Source organism: Thermobia domestica, unplaced genomic scaffold (genome assembly GCF_964235325.1).
Source record: "Thermobia domestica unplaced genomic scaffold, izTheDome1.hap1.1 HAP1_SCAFFOLD_330, whole genome shotgun sequence".
In the NCBI taxonomy this organism is placed as follows: Eukaryota; Metazoa; Arthropoda; class Insecta; order Zygentoma; family Lepismatidae; genus Thermobia; species Thermobia domestica.
Genome location: NW_027656043.1, coordinates 74,994 through 94,614, shown reverse-complemented (window position 1 = coordinate 94,614; position 19,621 = coordinate 74,994). Strand labels below are relative to the sequence as shown.

General features: G+C 35.8%; 1 protein-coding gene across 1 annotated transcript in view; it reads right to left on the bottom strand.

The window, feature by feature from the left end:
• Positions 1-19,621, bottom strand: part of LOC145676746 (nose resistant to fluoxetine protein 6-like) — a 94,264-nt gene that overhangs the window by 55,400 nt on the left and 19,243 nt on the right. Inside the window, exons 6-7 of the mRNA XM_081747557.1 lie at positions 17,830-17,998; positions 6,811-7,004 (exon numbers count right to left, since the gene is read on the bottom strand). Coding sequence (XP_081603683.1) covers positions 6,811-7,004; positions 17,830-17,998 — 363 coding nt within the window. The remainder of the gene's footprint in view (positions 1-6,810; positions 7,005-17,829; positions 17,999-19,621) is intronic.

Sequence of the window (19,621 nt, the reverse complement as noted above, 5' to 3'; positions counted from 1 at the left end):
AAAAAGATGCTAAAAGAAAATTGAAACATCTGTGTCTAAACTTTCTTTGAAGCGCAGTCTTTTGTATTTGTAAAGTTTTGCGAGTGTTTTCGAGATAGCCAAATCTTTTACTATGGACTCCTGCTGCGAACTGACCGTGAGTAAACACCCGATCTCGCTGTGCTCAATTTCTCTCGCACACGTGAAATGGGTTTGTTGTTTCCAAAACAAATAGGAAGTTATCTTGTGTTTTTGCATTTCTGCACCATTGCTATGTTTTAATGATCAGAAGAAATATCAAAACCATCCGATATATATGATACGAAACAGCTAACAGAGGGAGGCAAAGATTATAGTATACCAAGTTTTCCGCGTGGTACCATTATGGAGAATAAATATTTGATAAAGTCACGTAGATGCGCTTAAACCTATTCCATCTGTCCTTATAATTTTTCTGGTCTCATCAATTTCTCAGGAGAATACGTACAACATATGTCCAAATTCCATATATACTCTTTCTAAACTAATGAGTAAACTCATTAAGAACACCAACTGATATCAATAAACAGGAAAGAAAACAATACTTTATACTTCTATCATTTGTTACACATCTCTATGAACCACAGCTTGTTTCTTTTTGAAATAGCTCCTTCGTGTCACAGCTGTGGTTAGTTTTGTTTTGTGTTAGGATGAAAGAGAGAAATGCAACATTTGCTTCGCGGTGAAGTTATATATATTATTAAGATGTGCGGTGATAAGCGAGGTTTAACAAAGAGTGCCTTTCGAATGCACAATTTAACGGGTAGTTGCAGTCCGTGTTGAGAATCGAACCAAAGCTATGTAAGACATGTTAATATTGAGCTCTTTTGTGGTAAAAGTGAACTTCAGAAACACACAAAAGACTTGAAATATCAAGCTAATGTAAAGCAATTGAAAAATAGCCTACCTATCGCTACATCTTTTCTGTGGCTAGGAACATGCAGTGTGTAGCAACAAGAATCGTGTTAAGGACTTTTTTTTCGAACATAACATTCCCTTCCACACCATAAAAGACAATATAATGTTTGTTAAAAGAAAGTGCACATAATATTTTTAAATTTTGTTTGTGATCCTATCATGCATAATTATAAATAATGCCTTTCATACTACGAGAATGAGTTCAACTATACGTCATGGCCCCTCTAAAGCGGGGCCGCGGTGGCTCAGTGGTAGATCGTTCACCTCTGGTGCTTGGGGACCCTGGTTCGATCCCAGCTCGCACCAAGTGAACTTTGTGGTGGACAAATACCGTGTGCGTGGGTTTCCTCGGGGTTCTTTCGTTCCTCTCACTTTCTTCATTCCACGATTTCACTAATTTCTCATCATCACCCCTCTCCTTTTACCTAACCGGCACAACCGTGGGACGTAAAATTCAAAGATTTCACTTCATTTTTCCCTCGAAAGCGATATCTTTCAAAATTATTTATTGTTAGATATTGTAAATTTACGGTATCTATTTTAGTGGACGGGAAATTTTGCATCTAATCGGATAATTTCATGGCTTCTAACAGGAATTCGCAGTTACGAAATTTGCATCACTGTCTTTTGAAAGAATGCCTAGAAAAAATACTACTAGAAAATAACTGAAAACACAAAATGGATTTAATAGCCAAATTCACGTCATCTTGGTGCGTCATCATTTTTCTTTAAATATTTGTATTTAGTATTAGATTAGAGTTTAGTGTCCCTTTCAGCATCAAGGCTATATGAGACGTGAACTTACAAATTAGCGTGGGTTCAGAACCACAGGAGTTCCCATCGGAAATCGAACCTAGGTCTCCCGCACCAAAGACGCGTACGCTAATCATATGGACAAGGGTGTTCGATATTTAGTAATGTGTACATAAAGTTGTGAAATTGCGCTTGTATAATAGAATGCAATTCCTTCTACTGACATAAACCTTCACAATACTTAGCTGGACAAAGTATCTTTAAAAAGAAAATGTCACTCTTTATGTTTTAGTTCCTGGTTCGACTGAAGGATGGAACAAATTGCAATGAGCGTTTTTGGATCCTACTTTGTGTAGTTGATTCATCATAAACTTGGTATTTGATACGGATATGAACTATTACACTTATTTGGTGTTTATTTCTAAATAATAAGTCCTAATACAATTTCATAAAGTTGTAATTCTTCTTTAGTTTGTATCACTTTACACAATGAAAAATCCAAAAGGTGTGTTGTATCGGTGCAGTACCAGTTTTTCACGTTTTTCAAAATGTTCCAAAACCCAAAGAATAATCTTTAATTTCTGATATTTTAGTCGTTACAAATTACAATTTTATAATGTAGTCAATGTGTATAATTACTGGGCAGTTGAGCGTTTAAACTAATGACATCATAATAAAGTCAAAACCATAATTTTGAGTTTAATTGATTCTGAGTTTAACATCCCGTTCAGCAGCGAGGCTATGTGAGACGTGGACCTACTGATTAACGTGGAATCCGAACCTCATGAACTCCCACCGGGAATCAAGCCCAGGTTTCCCACGCCAAAGGCAAGTATGCTAACCGTTAGCCACGAAGGAGCTCCACCATAATTTTAGTGGGCGATAAGAAATATCTCGCCAGTGGTTTTACAATAAATATAATTTTATAAGTATTAAAGAATAGTGGTAAGAGATTTTATAATAGCTCTTTTATTTATGAGATATGAGTATTTAAAAAAAAAACAACTAAAGAATAGGTTGGCGGAACCACAAAAGACTCGTAAAATAAACTTTATTATAAATACATACGCACCTTACTCACCTTTTATAATTGCTATGCTTACGTTCTCCATAAAAACAGAAATTCTCTTTTAGTGATACTTTACACAAGATCATGAAGTGGGTTCAAATTTAATTAAAGGCAAAATACAATACAATAATCCACAAATATTGCCTCAAGCGAGTTTAAAGATTTCTAAACACTAGTGCGAAACCGGGCTCTGCCGTTGCGATCGATTTACAGGTCTTGAGACGAAAGTAAGAAGGGACTTACGCACACAGTAAGTAAAAACGATTAATATGCCGGTAACTTTCCCCCAAATGGGTGTATCTTAAAACTAACCTCACCATTATTTTTCTAATTAAATTCTAGCCCGAAATTATGTATCATATTACCCTATTCCTATTTTGAAAACTTGACCTTAATTCAAAATAGCGGATTTCAAGATGGCTGCCATCAAGGTCATATCTACCATACGACTTTCCCCCAGGACTTATATGTATCCACATGGTTTTTCTTCACTTTTCTTCATTAACGCTCCGTTTACAAAGGGTAGTAAGGGACTTCTGTAGTAATCTCTAATAACCACATCACAACTCTTAAAAGTTATTTAAAAAAATAGAAAACATGCACCATGCCAAAAATTTGTCATCGCAAGTAATGATGCATACATGCCTTCTATCAGCAAAAAAAAGTTTCATTGAAATTGGAGCCGGACATTTGAGTGATGTCCCTTGTGGGATGTGATTGAACGTGACGTCAGAACACATCGCCCCCCTTCCCGGAATTTACGGGAATTAGGTGACCTGAGTGAGCACATGTGGTGCCAGCTCTCTCCAGCGACCTATCAAGGATCATTGCGTGTATGCCAAGACGTGTCGCCGTTTTTATCCATGCCAAAAGTCGACATACTGACAACTAGGTAGGTAGTCATGATGGTCTGACTGATGTGTGCGTATATTTTAACTCGTACATTTTGTCTCGACTCGAATTTCGAGACGTCTCGACTCGAATTCGAGTCGAGTCGAGACAGAGACTGTCGAGTCGAGACACGAGTCGAGACAACATTTTCTCGAGACGAGTCGAGACAGGCTTAAATCTCGACTCGACTCGACTCGAATGCATCCCTAGAATTGTATGAAGCCACGAAAAGTCCTATCCAACAACCCGGAAAAGGGATGGGGAGAGTAGCGGCTAACATCATTTAAGCATAGACAACATTCCGATGTTCATCTTGAGGGACAAAGGAAAATCCTGGAAAGCACTAGATAATTTTTCTCAGGTTCATGACATCTACAACATATCGCAGTTTCATTCATTTACACCGTAATCAAAAATATCGTTATACACAACTGTTTTAAAAAATCTGGACCTATAGTGGCCATACGGTCAAGAATTGATGGTTATGTCCATTAAGACTTTCTCTCACGATGAGAAGATCTACAACATATCACCAATTTACTCATTCTTACAGAAATCCAGAACATCGTTATACTTGGCTGTTTTCAAGAAAGTAATCCTATGGTGACCAAACGATTAGTGTTTTGTGGTTGTGTCCATTAAGACTTTTTCTCAGGATGTCAATATCTACAACATATCACGGTTTCTGTCATTTTGACCGAAATCCAGCATATCACTAACTTTGGGTCGGCTGCTTTCAAAAAGTGGCCTTGTAGTGGCCAAACGGTCAGTGATTGGTGGCTGTACCTATTGACTTTTTCTCAGGATCACAATATCTACAACACATCACAGTTTCAGTCATTTTCATCAAAATCCAGAATTTCACTATCTTCGGCTGCTTTCAAAAAAGTGGCCCTGTAGTGGCCAAACGGTCAGTTATTGCTAGTTATTTCCGTTAAGATTTTTTTCAAGATCAAAATATCTACAATATATCACGGTTTCAGTCATTTTTACTGAAATCAGAATATCGTTATCTTCGTCTGTTTTCAAAAAAGTGGCCCTGTAGTGGCCAAACGGTCAGTGATTTTTGGTTGTGCCCATTGAGACTTTTTCTCAGGTACATAATATCTACAACATATCACGATTTTAAGCAATTCCACCGAAATCTAATTTCCGTAAGGATTGTGCGGGGTCCTTTGTCATTTCGAATGGAGCCATTGATCCCTGATATACTATAAACAAAACTCGTATTTCCTACTTTGAAGTCATCTTCGCATCGGGAGAGTTTCGTTTCTTTAATGTAGTCCTTTTAGTCAAGGGAACCCTTTTTTGAAAAGTGGTCCTTTGCCCCCTTAACCTATTTTTGGAAAGAAACAAAAAACAAAAATACGTGTCGATTCATTTTCGGTCTAACATTTATGTGCTAAGTTTGAAGAAAATCGGACGACGAGAAACCCTTGTGAAGCTATCTCCTTTAGACTTTCACTTTTTGGACTTAACGGGTTTCTGCCCCAAAGTCTTCAATTGCTCACTGGAGTGACTGTTGCTAGTAGTTTTCGAAAAAATCGTCCAAAACTAATTTTATGCTGTTAAAAAGTATGTCGTTCATTTCAATAACTATTTAGTTTTTATTCCGTTAAAGCTTATTTCTATTGCTTGTTTCTTCTAGCTATGACACGGTCCTAATACCCACACAGATTAGGCCTAAAATGACATATCACTTTTTATTATTGATTTTCCTGAGAAGCTGTAATGCAAAAGAGTCCGAATTCAAAGGTAAATTAATTGTTGCCCATATCTATCTATCGGCAATGTCTCAACGCTTCAGAAGAAGTATTAAAAATGATTTGCGTTAAAAAAATGTACTAGGGTAAAATGGCATACTAATAATTGTTACAGCCAAAGATATGAAATATACAATTAAAAACATTTGTATTTGAATTCTAAACTTCCCTGAACAATATTAACTTTTCTAAATAATGTGCTGCAACTCAATAAATAATATGAGCTCTAAAAGTTTCATATTAAGGTATAATCTAGTGGAAATCATTTTACGATAGATATGAGAAAAGTCAAAAGCATTTAAAACAATGGTTAATTGAATACATTATTTTAAACGAGTTACATCAGCTTCACCCAACATTACACAGTTCAGAAACGTAAACTTTTGTCTTTTTTAACAGTCCATCACAGTTTGCGTGAGCCCACTTCGGACAGGTCATGCATTGAAGCCAGTCTTCTTCTGGCGAAACAATGAATACAGGTTGTCACAATATATAAAGGAGAATCATCATCATCATCGCTTAACACCAGTCCTTTACATTCATCTTCCACATCAAAAGTTAATGTTTTCTTAATTTTATAGATGTTTTCCGGAGATTCATTTTATTTTCTTCGGCTTCTTCTTTCTATCATTTAAATAGGGGCTTTCGGCAAGAAGAGTGAATTGTTCTGTTCCCTTTATTCTCTGTTTCGTTGTCTGGCGAGAAGCACTTAGAATTGCAGAGATCTGATCTATAGATCTGGTCATACTATGCCATTTTGCCCAGAGCGAACTATGTCATTTTACCCTTGGCGCCATATTTACATTTTATTCATTTTCACTTGGTACTCAAGACGTATTTGTTGGTTTTTACTTTAACATTTTCTTTGTAAATATATCGTTACTTGTAGCAGTAGTTTGCATATTGCTACAACACGATCTCTTAAAGAAAGAAACTGTTATATCAAGGGAAAAAAATCAACCACTTACCTTTCAAAATGATTGTCCCTTTATGCAGTGGACAATTCTATCGCGTTGCCATTTACAGTGCTCAGTGCTGCCACAATAGCTTTCAGCGCACGTGTTCTCAGAATTGCCAAATGTACAATTCCGCTTGAATCCATCCTATGCCATTTTAGGCACAATTACTCTACTCCTTTCTGTTACACACAAACTACTTCTAATAATATCAGAAAGAAACAACTGCAGTACTTCGATATAAATGTTTTTTGAGAATATTAACATACACACTTTTTGAGTTTTATAGTATTATATAGGAGATAATCTATTACTAACGATCTTTATTACTAACTTCTACCTTCATATTTACTAACTAATATGTATTTCTTACTAATTACTGTTAAATGAACTGACAAATGAATAACTAACTGTTAAAATTAACCAAATTAAGTTTTCTTACCTCACTAATCCTAAATCTAGTGCTGGAAGTTTTTGGAAATAGGAGATACGAAAAGAAGCTACTGTGCTACACATCATGATGATGGCAATTCCAGAAAAGCCAGCCTTGGGCCATTTCCACAGAGGGTACAGAATCAGTGGAGAAAGCCAAAACAGCTGCATGTCTACAGCTAACGACCACGTATGAGCAAGGCACTGGAAGGACATAAAACATATTAAAGTCCAAACAAGTGATTAAATTTTCATTAACCGTTTCCCATTTATTATGTAAGTAATATATAACAAATTATAGTTTGAATGACTCTGTATTAGGGTGCATCGAATTTCCACTTTTTTTGAAATCAGCTTACCCTTAGTGATATTTTTTTGCGAAATGGCCTCCATATAACGTGTAAAAAATTGCAAGTCAATTGGTCAATATCTTTAGGTGCCACCAACGGCCAAAAGTTTTAAAAGTTTGTTAAAAAATAAATGTTATTTTAAAAAATGTAAAATATCTAGTTTTATGAAATATGGTTATCCTATGTAATTTTGTTTCTGTAAAAGGACAATATTTTACGTGAAAAAAATTTCAGCTTGATGAGTCAAGTCATTCAGGGCCACCTTTGGCTTAAAATATGGCCAAATGTGTCCCTATTTTTTCATTTTTTAAAATTAAGTTGCATTGTTTGTGATTCATCTGGATTGTTAATTAGATAAGAAAGATTTTGTTTTACATCTGCAGCTATTTGCTTATTTCCAAACGTTAATGATGGAAATAACCCAGAACTCACCATGAGGAGGTGGCTGTAGTTCGAGTTCCGCCCACCCGTATATACTAATGTTGCATATGGTAGTGCAAGTCATATTGTTACTCTTTTACCTCAAACTGTTTCTCTTTTCTTTTTTGTATTACCTTCTGGTATGTTTTTTCTTGATTGTAGTGTTGGTAGGACAAATCTATGTCGTGCTTCATGCCCACATACCGTTGATGCCGCTTCTGTCCCCAACTTCACCATTCTTTCTACCGCGCGAGTGTGACAAGGTAAGGATGTAATATATTCATTAGCCCTTGGAGCCGTCTTTACATTTTCTCTTAGCTTCTGCACGCTCAAGTGTTTTGTCAGTGGTGGCTCCGTCAGCGTCATGTTGACCAATTAATCATATCAACATAGTTTGTCGCTTCTAAGTTGATTTCAGGGATAACGAATTCTCGTACCGGTACGCGATCACCAGATTGGGTCATTTGTCTTGCTTTTAGGACTCGCCTCCAGCTGAGCTCTCGTACGTTAGCATCTTGGTCAGTCAACATTGATAGAAGTAGGTTCTCAGGATGACCGTACCACGCATTTCTACGGACACTGGATCAATTATTTTTCTGTATTTCGCTTCCATGTGGCGAGAAGTCGTGATGAGTTGCCACAAATGACGAGCTTCTTCTGCACACGATGTATTACGGATCACAGCAAACCAGAGTGGCGCGTAGACCATCATGATGTACTGGACGATGGTTTTAAGTTCATTCGTGGGTTCTTTCGTTCCTACACACAAACTTAAGACTCTATTTGCTGTAATTACCCATCTGGCTTGATGAATTTTACCAGGCTTCATGTGAGCTAACTCAATGGGCCATTCTTCTGAAGAAACCGCTTGGCAGATATTCAGCACATACTTTTGATCCGTGTTTAATGAATCCTCAGTGAAGTTGAGATCCCAGTCTACTGGAACGGGCTGAAAAATCTGGAGTGACAACTCTTCGCAGATTGGAAGTGCTGATCCTATTGGTCCTTTAAATGTATTTGGTCCAGTAGACTTGCCGTCTATAAATTCAATCAAATGTCGAAATGGGAGCTCATTCGTGTGTATGATGATTAATTGGTGATATGATTAATTGGTCAACATGACGCTGGCGGAGCCACCACTGACAAAACACTTGAGCGTGCAGAAGCTAAGAGAAAATGTAAAGACGGCTCCAAGGGCTAATGAATATATTACATCCTTACCTTGTCACACTCGCGCGGTAGAAAGAATGGTGAAGTTGGGGACAGAAGCGGCATCAACGGTATGTGGGCATGAAGCACGACATAGATTTGTCCTACCAACACTACAATCAAGAAAAAATATACCAGAAGGTAATACAAAAAAGAAAAGAGAAACAGTTTGAGGTAAAAGAGTAACAATATGACTTGCACTACCATATGCAACATTAGTATATACGGGTGGGCGGAACTCGAACTACAGCCACCTCCTCATGGTGAGTTCTGGGTTATTTCCATCATTAACGTTTGGAAATAAGCAAATAGCTGCAGATGTAAAACAAAATCTTTCTTATCTAATTAACAATCCAGATGAATCACAAACAATGCAACTTAATTTTAAAAAATGAAAAAGTAGGGACACATTTGGCCATATTTTAAGCCAAAGGTGGCACCTGCATGACTTGACTCATCAAGCTGAAATTTTTTTCACGTAAAATATTGTCCTTTTACAGAAACAAAATTACATAGGATAACCATATTTCATAAAACTAGATATTTTACATTTTTTAAAATAACATTTATTTTTTAACAAACTTTTAAAACTTTTGGCCGTTGGTGGCACCTAAAGATATTGACCAATTGACTTGCAATTTTTTACACGTTATATGGAGGCCATTTCGCAAAAAAATATCACTAAGGGTAAGCTGATTTCAAAAAAAGTGGAAATTCGATGCACCCTACTCTGTATGCATTAGAAATGTTCCTATTGTAAGTAAAAGTATAAATTACAAAGTCATTTATGAAACTATGTATAGAGGTGACCTGCAAAGTTTCCACAAAAATATTTGGTACAAAAATATATTAGCATACAGGTGAATGGAGCAAGATACATAACGTATAAATTTGCCTAGGTATGTGTCGCCGAATATTATACGGATAATAAAATGGACACAATGTATAATAGAATATTTTAGCTTCAAGAAAATTGTAATACATCTAGTTATACATCTTGTGCACTAATATGTGCCAATTTATATATACTTCTAATTTATTCACTATACATATTGAATTCTACTATACTTCAACATATTCAAGAAACCACTTTCATTAAAAAAAAAAGGACTTGACAAACATAAATACACTACTAGCCAATAAAGTTGCAACACTAGAAAGAAAAGTGCCAACGCCTAGTAAGGCAGACCGAGATGATATGCAACAGTGAAGTGGTCACACTTGACGCGACGTGCAACGAGCCTTTCAGGAGCCATTATGTCTGGTGTGACACGACAAGGCATAGAGAGGAAAAGTCTTTGACTGTTCTTTAGGAATCTAATGCATGTAGTTTAGACATATTAACAACTGGATTTCGGGTGTGCGATTATTGACCAAGGAAATTTGTCGAACAAGGAGTGTCGTGCTGTTCAGCTCATACTGAGCGATATTCTCACCACCATTCCAGACGTGGTGTGGAAATATAGGAATGTGCACCCTAAAAATAACTGAAATTCTCATAATAACGTAGAACTACGTGCAGACACCGGCCGTGGTACAACATGCCCAAATAAGTGTGTCAGTATTTGTGATATAGGTGTGCGACCAGAAATAGCTATGCAGATATTTTCTCACAGTTCTTGGTGTAGCAGGTTTATTGAAATCTTTGATGTCAGCATGTCTTTCTCCTTCCTAAGGCACAGATTATATATTTTCATCGCTAGGGTACAGCTGTACAACACACGCCTGTTTAGTAGAAAAATAACCGGCAATCGTCACATGCCAAATTCTTCCGCAATGAAAGATGGAAAACGCCTGGTATGACTCTCGCATTCGTTGACGAGACATATTTCAACCATCGAAATTATACTTTCAATACTGTCTGTCCTTCACTTGCTTGTGCAACGGAACAGTGCCGTTAACAGTCTTGGGTAAGTTACTTGTAAAAATGTAACGCGTTACAAGTTACTTTACTTTCCCTTTAAATGTAACGCGCTACTAACGCGTTACTTACCCAAGAAAAGTAACTGTTACCCTACTTCGAAAGTAACGCGTAACTTTCGCGTTACTTTCAGGTCCGAAACTTTGAATATGTATTTTTTAAAAAAATATTTTTATTATTTCAATTTTCCATACTACAACAACTACTAGTACTACTACAACTATTATTATTATTTTATTATTATTATTATTATTATTATTATTATTATTATTATTATTATTATTATTGCACATTCTAATTTTCCCCAATCATCGTAAATGTTTACAACTGTAGGTTGATAATAGTAGCGTTGCTATATCCTTTCATGCGGACAGTTACTTTATTGGAAATTAGATGCGCTTCGCTGAATTTATAAACGTAATATTGCACGTTCTGAATCAATTTATGTAGATTGAAGAACAAATTCTTACTTGACAGTTATCTGTATGAATATTTTCTCATAATGTAACACTAAAATTCCATACTAAGTTAGAAAAGAATGGCTGCTTATTATTATTCTGTTAAATTAGTTATATAATAATAATAATAATAATAATAATAATAATAATAATAATAATAATAATAATAATAATAATAATAATAATAATAATAATAATAATAAAGTTATGCAACATTAAAATACAGAATATAGAAAAGTATTACACTCATGGACGGAGCTATGGAGGTGCACATCAACTTTTTGACAAAAAATAAAAATGCCACCAATAAGATGGCCACCTACCAAGACATGTCAAAATTTGCTTGACCGACAAAAATGTCTGATCCCTCAGCAGACAATTCCTAACTCCAAAATGAGAACACTTGAAATGGAGGTGAAGCAAAACTTACCAGTAACTCTAAAATTGATACATGTCTTTTGAAACTAGTTGTTCTAAATTCTATAACCAACGGAACACTTGGATTCGCGAACTGATCTGAAAGAATTCCAATAACACAAACCATCGACAAATGTTTGAACGGTAAAATATTTTCGTTCTCCATCTTTATAGAAACAAAATTAACGAAAGTAAACTAAACTTCGATTGCACTCGCAGTGCACTCACTGAATGGATTGATTTTGACCTGTCAAAATCTATGACAAAATCTTCCAGGTGCTTGCAATCATTACACGTGATTTCCCTGAGGCTGTACTCATCTTCCAAAAACAACAAGCGGCACTAAGATCTTCTCTGTTTCACAGTTTGTCGGTTACCGAGTGTTGGTCACTGATATAGTTCATGTTCCATTGCTTCATTCTGAGAAATTCTTTTACGAGAAAGAAAGATTTGATTCCGACAAAATATACATATATTGTAGTTACTCATTCGAAATGTAACGCAAACTAGGTACGCTACTTAAAAATTTGTAACGCATTACCATTAGTTACCTTGGAAAAATTGTAACGCATTACTAGGAAACGTTACTTAAAAAGTAATGCGTTATTTCCGTTACGTTACTTCCCAAGACTGGCCGTTAATTATGTCACTTGTTCTCTGCTCTGAAAGTATCGGGTCAATAAACTGCCTCCTTAGTGCCTTTTGATTTTAATGGGCTGCAGTGTATATCAGAACAGTTGCTTACAGCCTTAGCAGCAAACTTGGTAGGCCCTATATAGGCTAAATGGTCGCCATATGGTTAAGAACTGGTATTTGCAAACATTAAGTTGAAAAAACATTTTGACCCAATGTTCCTCATAGTGTGTGTTGGCTAATAAATAATCTGCAGTTATTTATTCAACAAGTTTCGACCTTGTACTCCCAATCACATTTTTACTTCTTTCGTAGGGATTACATTGGTAAGTGCTCAGAAAAGCCATCAATGACAATGTGGGGTCAATATTGGCAGTTTACTTTCCAAGTGTTGGGCCCACAGTGTTACTAGGGAGTAAGGGCCCCATTCCGTAACGGTTTGCATTAATGCGACGAAAAATTTGATATAATCGGCATATTAGTTATAATAGACTGAAATAGTGTGATGTCACATCCTTCTCATTGCCATGGTGATCGCAGTTTTATTTTCTAAACAACATGACCTAAGAACGTAATTACAAAGCAAAAACAGTGACGTATTAACTTCTGGATTGCAAACATTAGATTAAAAGGAATACTTGTATATGTAAAAGATTTCCAATGAATGGAACTACGAAAAGATAGGAAAAGCAAGCAATTTGGTAAATAATATGGTAAAATATGACAAGCGTTGAAAGTGAAATGTTTCCTTTGATAGCGTAGATTTTGTATATTTATCTATACATTTGGAGGTTACATTAAGTGTCAAAATACTTAACTTGTTTATTATCGGATACAGGGGTGTAGCCACGGGGGGCCCATCGGGGCCTGGCCCCCCCAAATGAGTTCTTGGCCCCCCAAATGACCAGCTTATAAAACATCATCGTAAGATTACCTCGCTTCAGTCATTTAAAAATAACAAAGTTTACATATAATTAATAATTTTCGGTAAAATAGTATGGAAAATACAATTTTACCTACCGATCGAAAAATAGTGTGGTATCCAGGGGCGTCGTTAAGGGGGTAAGGGTAGAGCTCCTCCCCAAAAGTTCTTAATTTCTTAACAAGTTGGCAAATTAAAATACCTAGTTGGCAATTTGAAGAATGCCGCTTTGTGCTGCAAATCATTATCAGTTCTTTTATAGACTTGTCATAAATTTTGTGTAGTTTCCTATTTTGAAATAAATTGATATATTCGTTGAAAGCTTCTTTACTTGTTGCAAGTGATCAGTGCCGGATTTACTTACAAGCTAAACAAGCTATAGCTTAGGGCCCCACTGTCTTGTGGACCCCGGAAACCTGAAGAAAACTGGATATCCATTTCCAATGTATAAGAAAATCAATCAATAAAATAAAATTTACATATACGTAGGACGTAGCAACAGTGCTTACTGTTGTGTGGGCTACTATGATGTAAGTAATGGTGCCCCTTCTGCTAGCCTGCTTCCTAAAATATCATTAGTTTATCCATTTCTGTATATAGGGTGCCTACGTTCACCTGGACACGTAAAGGGCCCCATTACCTTCAACAGCTGAGGGCCCCACTAAACCTAAATTGGACTCTGCAAGTGATCACACTTCACTTTTGTTCATTTGATATTCCTAAACATTTTGAAGAATCTTAATGAAAAATCGGGAAACTATAGGCCTATCACTGACAAAAGCTGAATAGACGTGGCGTGCAAAATTAAAACAAAGACAGACAGAAGAAGCGTTTCGGTTTTAGGTAGAGCATTGGACGCAAAAGCATTTGATACAAGAGCGTATACAAGACAACACGCAGATTGTAGAGATTAATAAGAGAATAATAAGAATTAATAGGCCTATTAATAAAATAAGAACAAGTCAGTGACTGGTTAGTATAAACTTTTTACTATGTATAGTATGTAAATTTGACAAATTTAAGAGTTTTTTCCCAATAGTAATAGTAAAATATCAAAGGGAACTAGATTTTGATACCAGAGTGAATATATTGTGTAACCGTGTCTGCTTTGTGTGTGAATAGACCTTTCCCTTTGAACAAAAAGTGATCACATTAATACGGAGGAAAACAATAGATTATTTCAGTTGTTTTGCAGTAAGACTCTATTTACAGGGCTTTTCGAGTAGAGAGAATTGAACAAAATGTTTTGGGAATAGTGTCACAGTAGATTTCTGGGTGTGTTGTTCGGTAGAGAGAAAAGCTACAATGGATGTCAAGCAGTGCCGTGCCTTGGGGTGGGGCGACCGCCCCGGGTGCAGATGTAAAGGGGCACGAACTTCGGGAGAAAAATGCATGTGCGTACACATTATAAAATGCAAGGAAAAAAGTAATTAAAAGTGCTCAAAATCAAGAGAAAGCAGGGTTTAATTTTGAAAATTTTCTACCGCTTCGCGCCAAGCATGGTGGCGCTTCGCGGCTGGTCTGTCCATCTCACCCATATGTACGGAGGCACCGTCGTATACTCTCTCCCCGGGCGCTGACTTACCACGGCACGGCACTGGAGTCGAGTCATTTCGTCACTTCCACTGTGAACCTAAGTGCAAGATTTCAAAAGTCACATTTTCGGATTCAAAACGACTGTTGGGTGAAAAAAATAGACCGGTGTGTGTTTCAGTTCATTTTCATACAAATATGTTGCCTTTCCTACCTTATTTTTAATCCCGTAATTGCTTCTTTCGAAAGTAAAACAAAAATTGCAATTCTTGCTTTCTTAAGTCAAAGCATTACATATACCGCTGTATGTTACTTATGTAGCTCACAAGGCCCAACTATGGGGGAGGAAGCGAGGCGCGTGGTTGGAGGGGCGCCTAAAAGGGAGGTTATATATTAGTATTTTTTCTGCCGGTATTTAATATATTTCATCAGAGTGCAAAATCATGAAATCGAAGTGGGAGGAGACGAGGACTGAAGAGTTAAAAAAAAGAAGAGAAAAAACTTTGCGCACTTTTATGCTTCAAAGTTTCGATATGGAAAGTTCACGTATTTGGGTATCCAGAAGTAGTAAATTATACAAAGTTAGGAATTACTAGTATAGTATACCGCTGATCACTAGTTCATCTAATAATTAAATATAAAATAGACGTTGATTACATATGAATTACTTTGGAAACTTCTGACGTTATTTCAGTGTATTATCCCCCCAGCAAGGGAATTTTGTCCAAAAATATTCAGTGGGGGGAATTCCCCTGTTCCTCAATGATTTCGCACCCTGTTTTTCACAAATAAATTTCACTATTTCAATTCAATAATAAATCTCATATTATAATATGAATTATAGTGCATTTTCATCTTCTCTAATTACCTACATTATTCATTTTGGTAGAAAATCATTCTACAAAGACATTCTCTCAGGCTTTCTCCCACTTCTCTGCCAGAGCCTTTTTCCGCACCCTACCCAACAAGATCCGGCGTTTTAGCAAACGTCCTTAAAATATGAAGTAGATGTGTTAAGGAGGTATTTGTGTGCAGGTTAGCCTAGTCTCTCACTGAACCCCTCAATTGAATGTTTATGTAAATTATATGTCCCTATATCACAAGCAGTAAATATAGCCTCCCTTATTCTAAGTTTTTAAATGCATTTCTACAACAGATTATAGCTTTAGAGATTCTCGTGAGGATTGGGTGACGCGGATTATCTAACCTAGCCATAAGTTGTCAAATTAGTAGTTGTGCATTGTGCATGGTAATAATAGTCCTGAGTTGAGGTGTAAAATTGCACTCCAAAGTGGAACAAGGGCTGTTCGTATTCGTATCTCAGACGAGGCATGGAATGGGACGAATATGAAAATAAAGTTGCTGTAATAGATTTCCACAAAGTTGGTACAAGTGAGACTAAGATTTTCAAAACACTTTTCATTTTTTAATAAGACTTGGCAATTTTTAAAATCAAGACTTGGCAATGTCAAGTTTCACCTCCCCCCCCCCCAAATCTTGTAATGCTCGTTACGTCTCTGATGGTATCTCTTCCTTATACCGATCGGAAAGTAGCATGGTATACTTTTTTTGTGACAGCAGATTACACAATTTACTGCGATTTATATTTGACAGTTTGATGACAAACGTTTTAACAAGGTACTATAAATACTACCATAAAACATTGGTACTAAATTAATTTGTAAGTACAGTACATTATATTTTTATATCCTCTATCTCGTGTTTTATAAAACATATTTTTTATCATATGGAAAATTTGGTGAAAAACAAAGTTTTTATTCAATTTTTCAGTCTGGATTTCATTCGCTTTTTAAAAAATGCTGTTTGGTGTAAAGCAGGAAGTAAGATATAGCTGTTAATAAAATAAATGTTTGTTTAGTCACGAATAATAAATAAATATTTTTGTTAGGAAATCTTTAAGAAATTAAGTGCAATTTCAAAGAAAATCAATCTTATGTAGATAGGTTCTGTGTACAAAGGCTTAAACTGAAATAGTTACGCACAAAGGTATAATATTTCGTCCGGGACAGTAGTTCTGGGTTAAATATAATAAAAACTATCTGGAATATAATTTATGGAGAAAAAGTAAAATAATAATAATAATAATAATAATAATAATAATAATAATAATAATAATAATAATAATAATAATAATAATAATAATCTTAAAAAGCAGTGCTTTTAGTTTTCCGAGAGGAAACGAAAATTTTCCGGTTTTTTCAGGCCTCAAAAACACTAGCTACAACACTTTTTTTGGCTTGGCCCCCCTTCAAAAACGACGGGCCCCCCTACATTAACCTGCTGGCTACACTCCTGATCGGATATTAAACTTAAATAACTCTGGAAAATTTTTATTTAGTACTATCAGTATCACACATTACATTGCATATGCGTATGGCTACAGAATTAGTGTTTAAAACTTAACCGATCAGAAATCGATCCAGACTAAAAATTCTCAGCACGTATATGGCTACAAGCCTAGTGTTTTTTTTTTTTTTTTTTAATGGTTTGTTTTATTATTTCGTAGCCACTGTAACTATGCACTCATATTTTAAAGCGTGGGTGTAAGAAATCTGAATGCGCCAGTATAATTAACATTATTTTCAAAGCAGACAGTGATTTTTCCTTGTAGACAAATCGTATATTTGTTCTAGTTTCATTGTGCCGACAGCTTGTCAGTCTCTACCTTAGAGTTTCTACATTGCGTATAATTGCTTTTGTTCATTGCGTATAATTACTAGCGTTTCTTATGCTATTTCTATCTTATCATTTTACGTAGAAATATGGTCCCTGTAGAAGTTTCCTTAGATGTTACTTCATGAATTACTGAGTTTCACTCGTAAATTTTCTAAATAGTGTCCCATATTCTTAATCTGCACTTTTTTTTACTAACTTTACTTTGTCTTCAAAATATTTTACAATTGCCTAATTGTGATTATTAAGAGCAGACTTAACAGCATTCCTTTCGATTCATGTATTTGTTTAGAAAAAAACATGGCGATCACCATGGTAACTAGGAGGAAATGACGACATCACTATTTTAGTCTATTGGTTTTTCTACGTTTTACGTTGTGCTTAGCAAATTTTAAGATCATTACAAAATGTGGCCCTAGGTTAGCTATTGTGTGTAAAAGAAGAAAAAGGAGAAAGAAAATTATAGTTATACCTTTTCAAAGTCCGATTTGTAAACGTAGTTATTTGTATACAAGATATGTTTCCACCAGTTTTCTCTACAATCTGAGATAGAGTCATGCACTAAGTGAACACCGAAAGGTCCGCTGGACATCTCTCGTAGACTAGATAACAGCAGAACTACAGTCGCTAGTGGAGATATTCTGAAAATAAAATACATAATATTTGTTGAAATCAAAGTGGAATAGGAATTTCTTGTACTTATGTTTTGGCTGGGCTTGGCCGATTATTTATTTATTTATTTTTAATTTTTAACAGTATGTCGTTAAGTGGATTCGAAGCGATCAGAAAGCAGTTAGTAACATCAAATTTTGCTTCAAATAGCAAATATACGTATGTTCACATCAAGAGGAGTGTGAATAATGTATTTCAAGGTCCCCGAATCCGGGGATGCTCTTGTGCTCTAGAAACCCTAGAATTTTTGTGAGGCTGCTCATCACCCATACAAAAAAGAGAAGAAAAAAGAAGAAAATAAAACAAAGAGGGGGAAAAGTCTAATACAAAGATGTTATAAAATAGAGGATCTGCCCATACGTATCTTCATCATATGAACTCAATGAAGCCAAAAAAACAACCGAGCATCGTCTGATTGGCTACTCTCGTTTCCACCATGATTGTTGGCTCGAAACATTGCGATCTTGGTGGCGCGGAGTGGGCAGAGTAGGTGTGGCGAAGCTGTGACGTATGGCTTCACGATTTTCTTGTATGGGCAGATCCTCTATTTTATAACATCCTTGGTCAAATATTTTACTCATAGCTTATATGATAGTATGGCCCAATATTTTCATAGAGTGGGAATAGATGAGGATATGGCAGACTTAACCATGTGTGAAAAAAGTTAAAATTTCGGAATTGTGGCGCTGAGGATTTTTTTTTTTAAATTGACAAATTGAACGAGCACTTCTCTGTTCTATTTTCGGCTAAAATCGTTCACATTTTTTGGATCAAAAGATCCAATCTATTTCAATCAAAAATTTTCTTGTAGGCCTTATATCTGGAAAACTACATACAATGTAGCCAAACCCAAACTATCACTTAACTCAGTATGATGTGCTTATTCCGTAGAAAATACGAAAACTCGATTTAGGAGCCGTTCATAAAGTTTGTGTTCTCTGATCCAAAAACTAATTCTTGACCGAGATCGCAATCTTTTGATCTTTTTTTTTTTTTTTTTTTTTATCCTTCCTAAAATTCTTATTAACACAAGTGCTCGGCGTTCAGAATGGCATGACGAGAACTTAGGTCGAGGGTTAGAATGTTGGAACCCTAGAACATCTCTGATTACTCCGCCATACTCTCACTCAGTAATAGTATACATACACTGTGTAAAAAAGAAAAGAAAAACAAACGAAAAAAAATTGGACCTTCCGCTAAGCCTGAGTTCCATTTCATATCCCGAGACAGGACTATAGTCAAGGGTATACGTCGGTATATGTCGTACGCCTTCTGCTTAATGTTACTTCTTAAGAGTAGATCTTTTATTTCTAGGTGTGTAATATACCACTCTCTTCTTTTGTTTTGTTTATATTTATTTATTTAATTGGATATGACTCATGCCTAATGTATCCTGTCTTATGGAAGAGATGCAACCCCTGTTTTCGACCATTTATCCATATGATGTAATAAAGCCTCATCAAACAGCGTTCTTTTTACCTAGAGAAGAGAATATGTAGGGAAAATGTACAGAAGAATATATTTGAGTCTTAGAGAACATTGACCAAATTTCATTTTTTGACAGTTCCTAAATTTAAGGGCTAAATTATTGT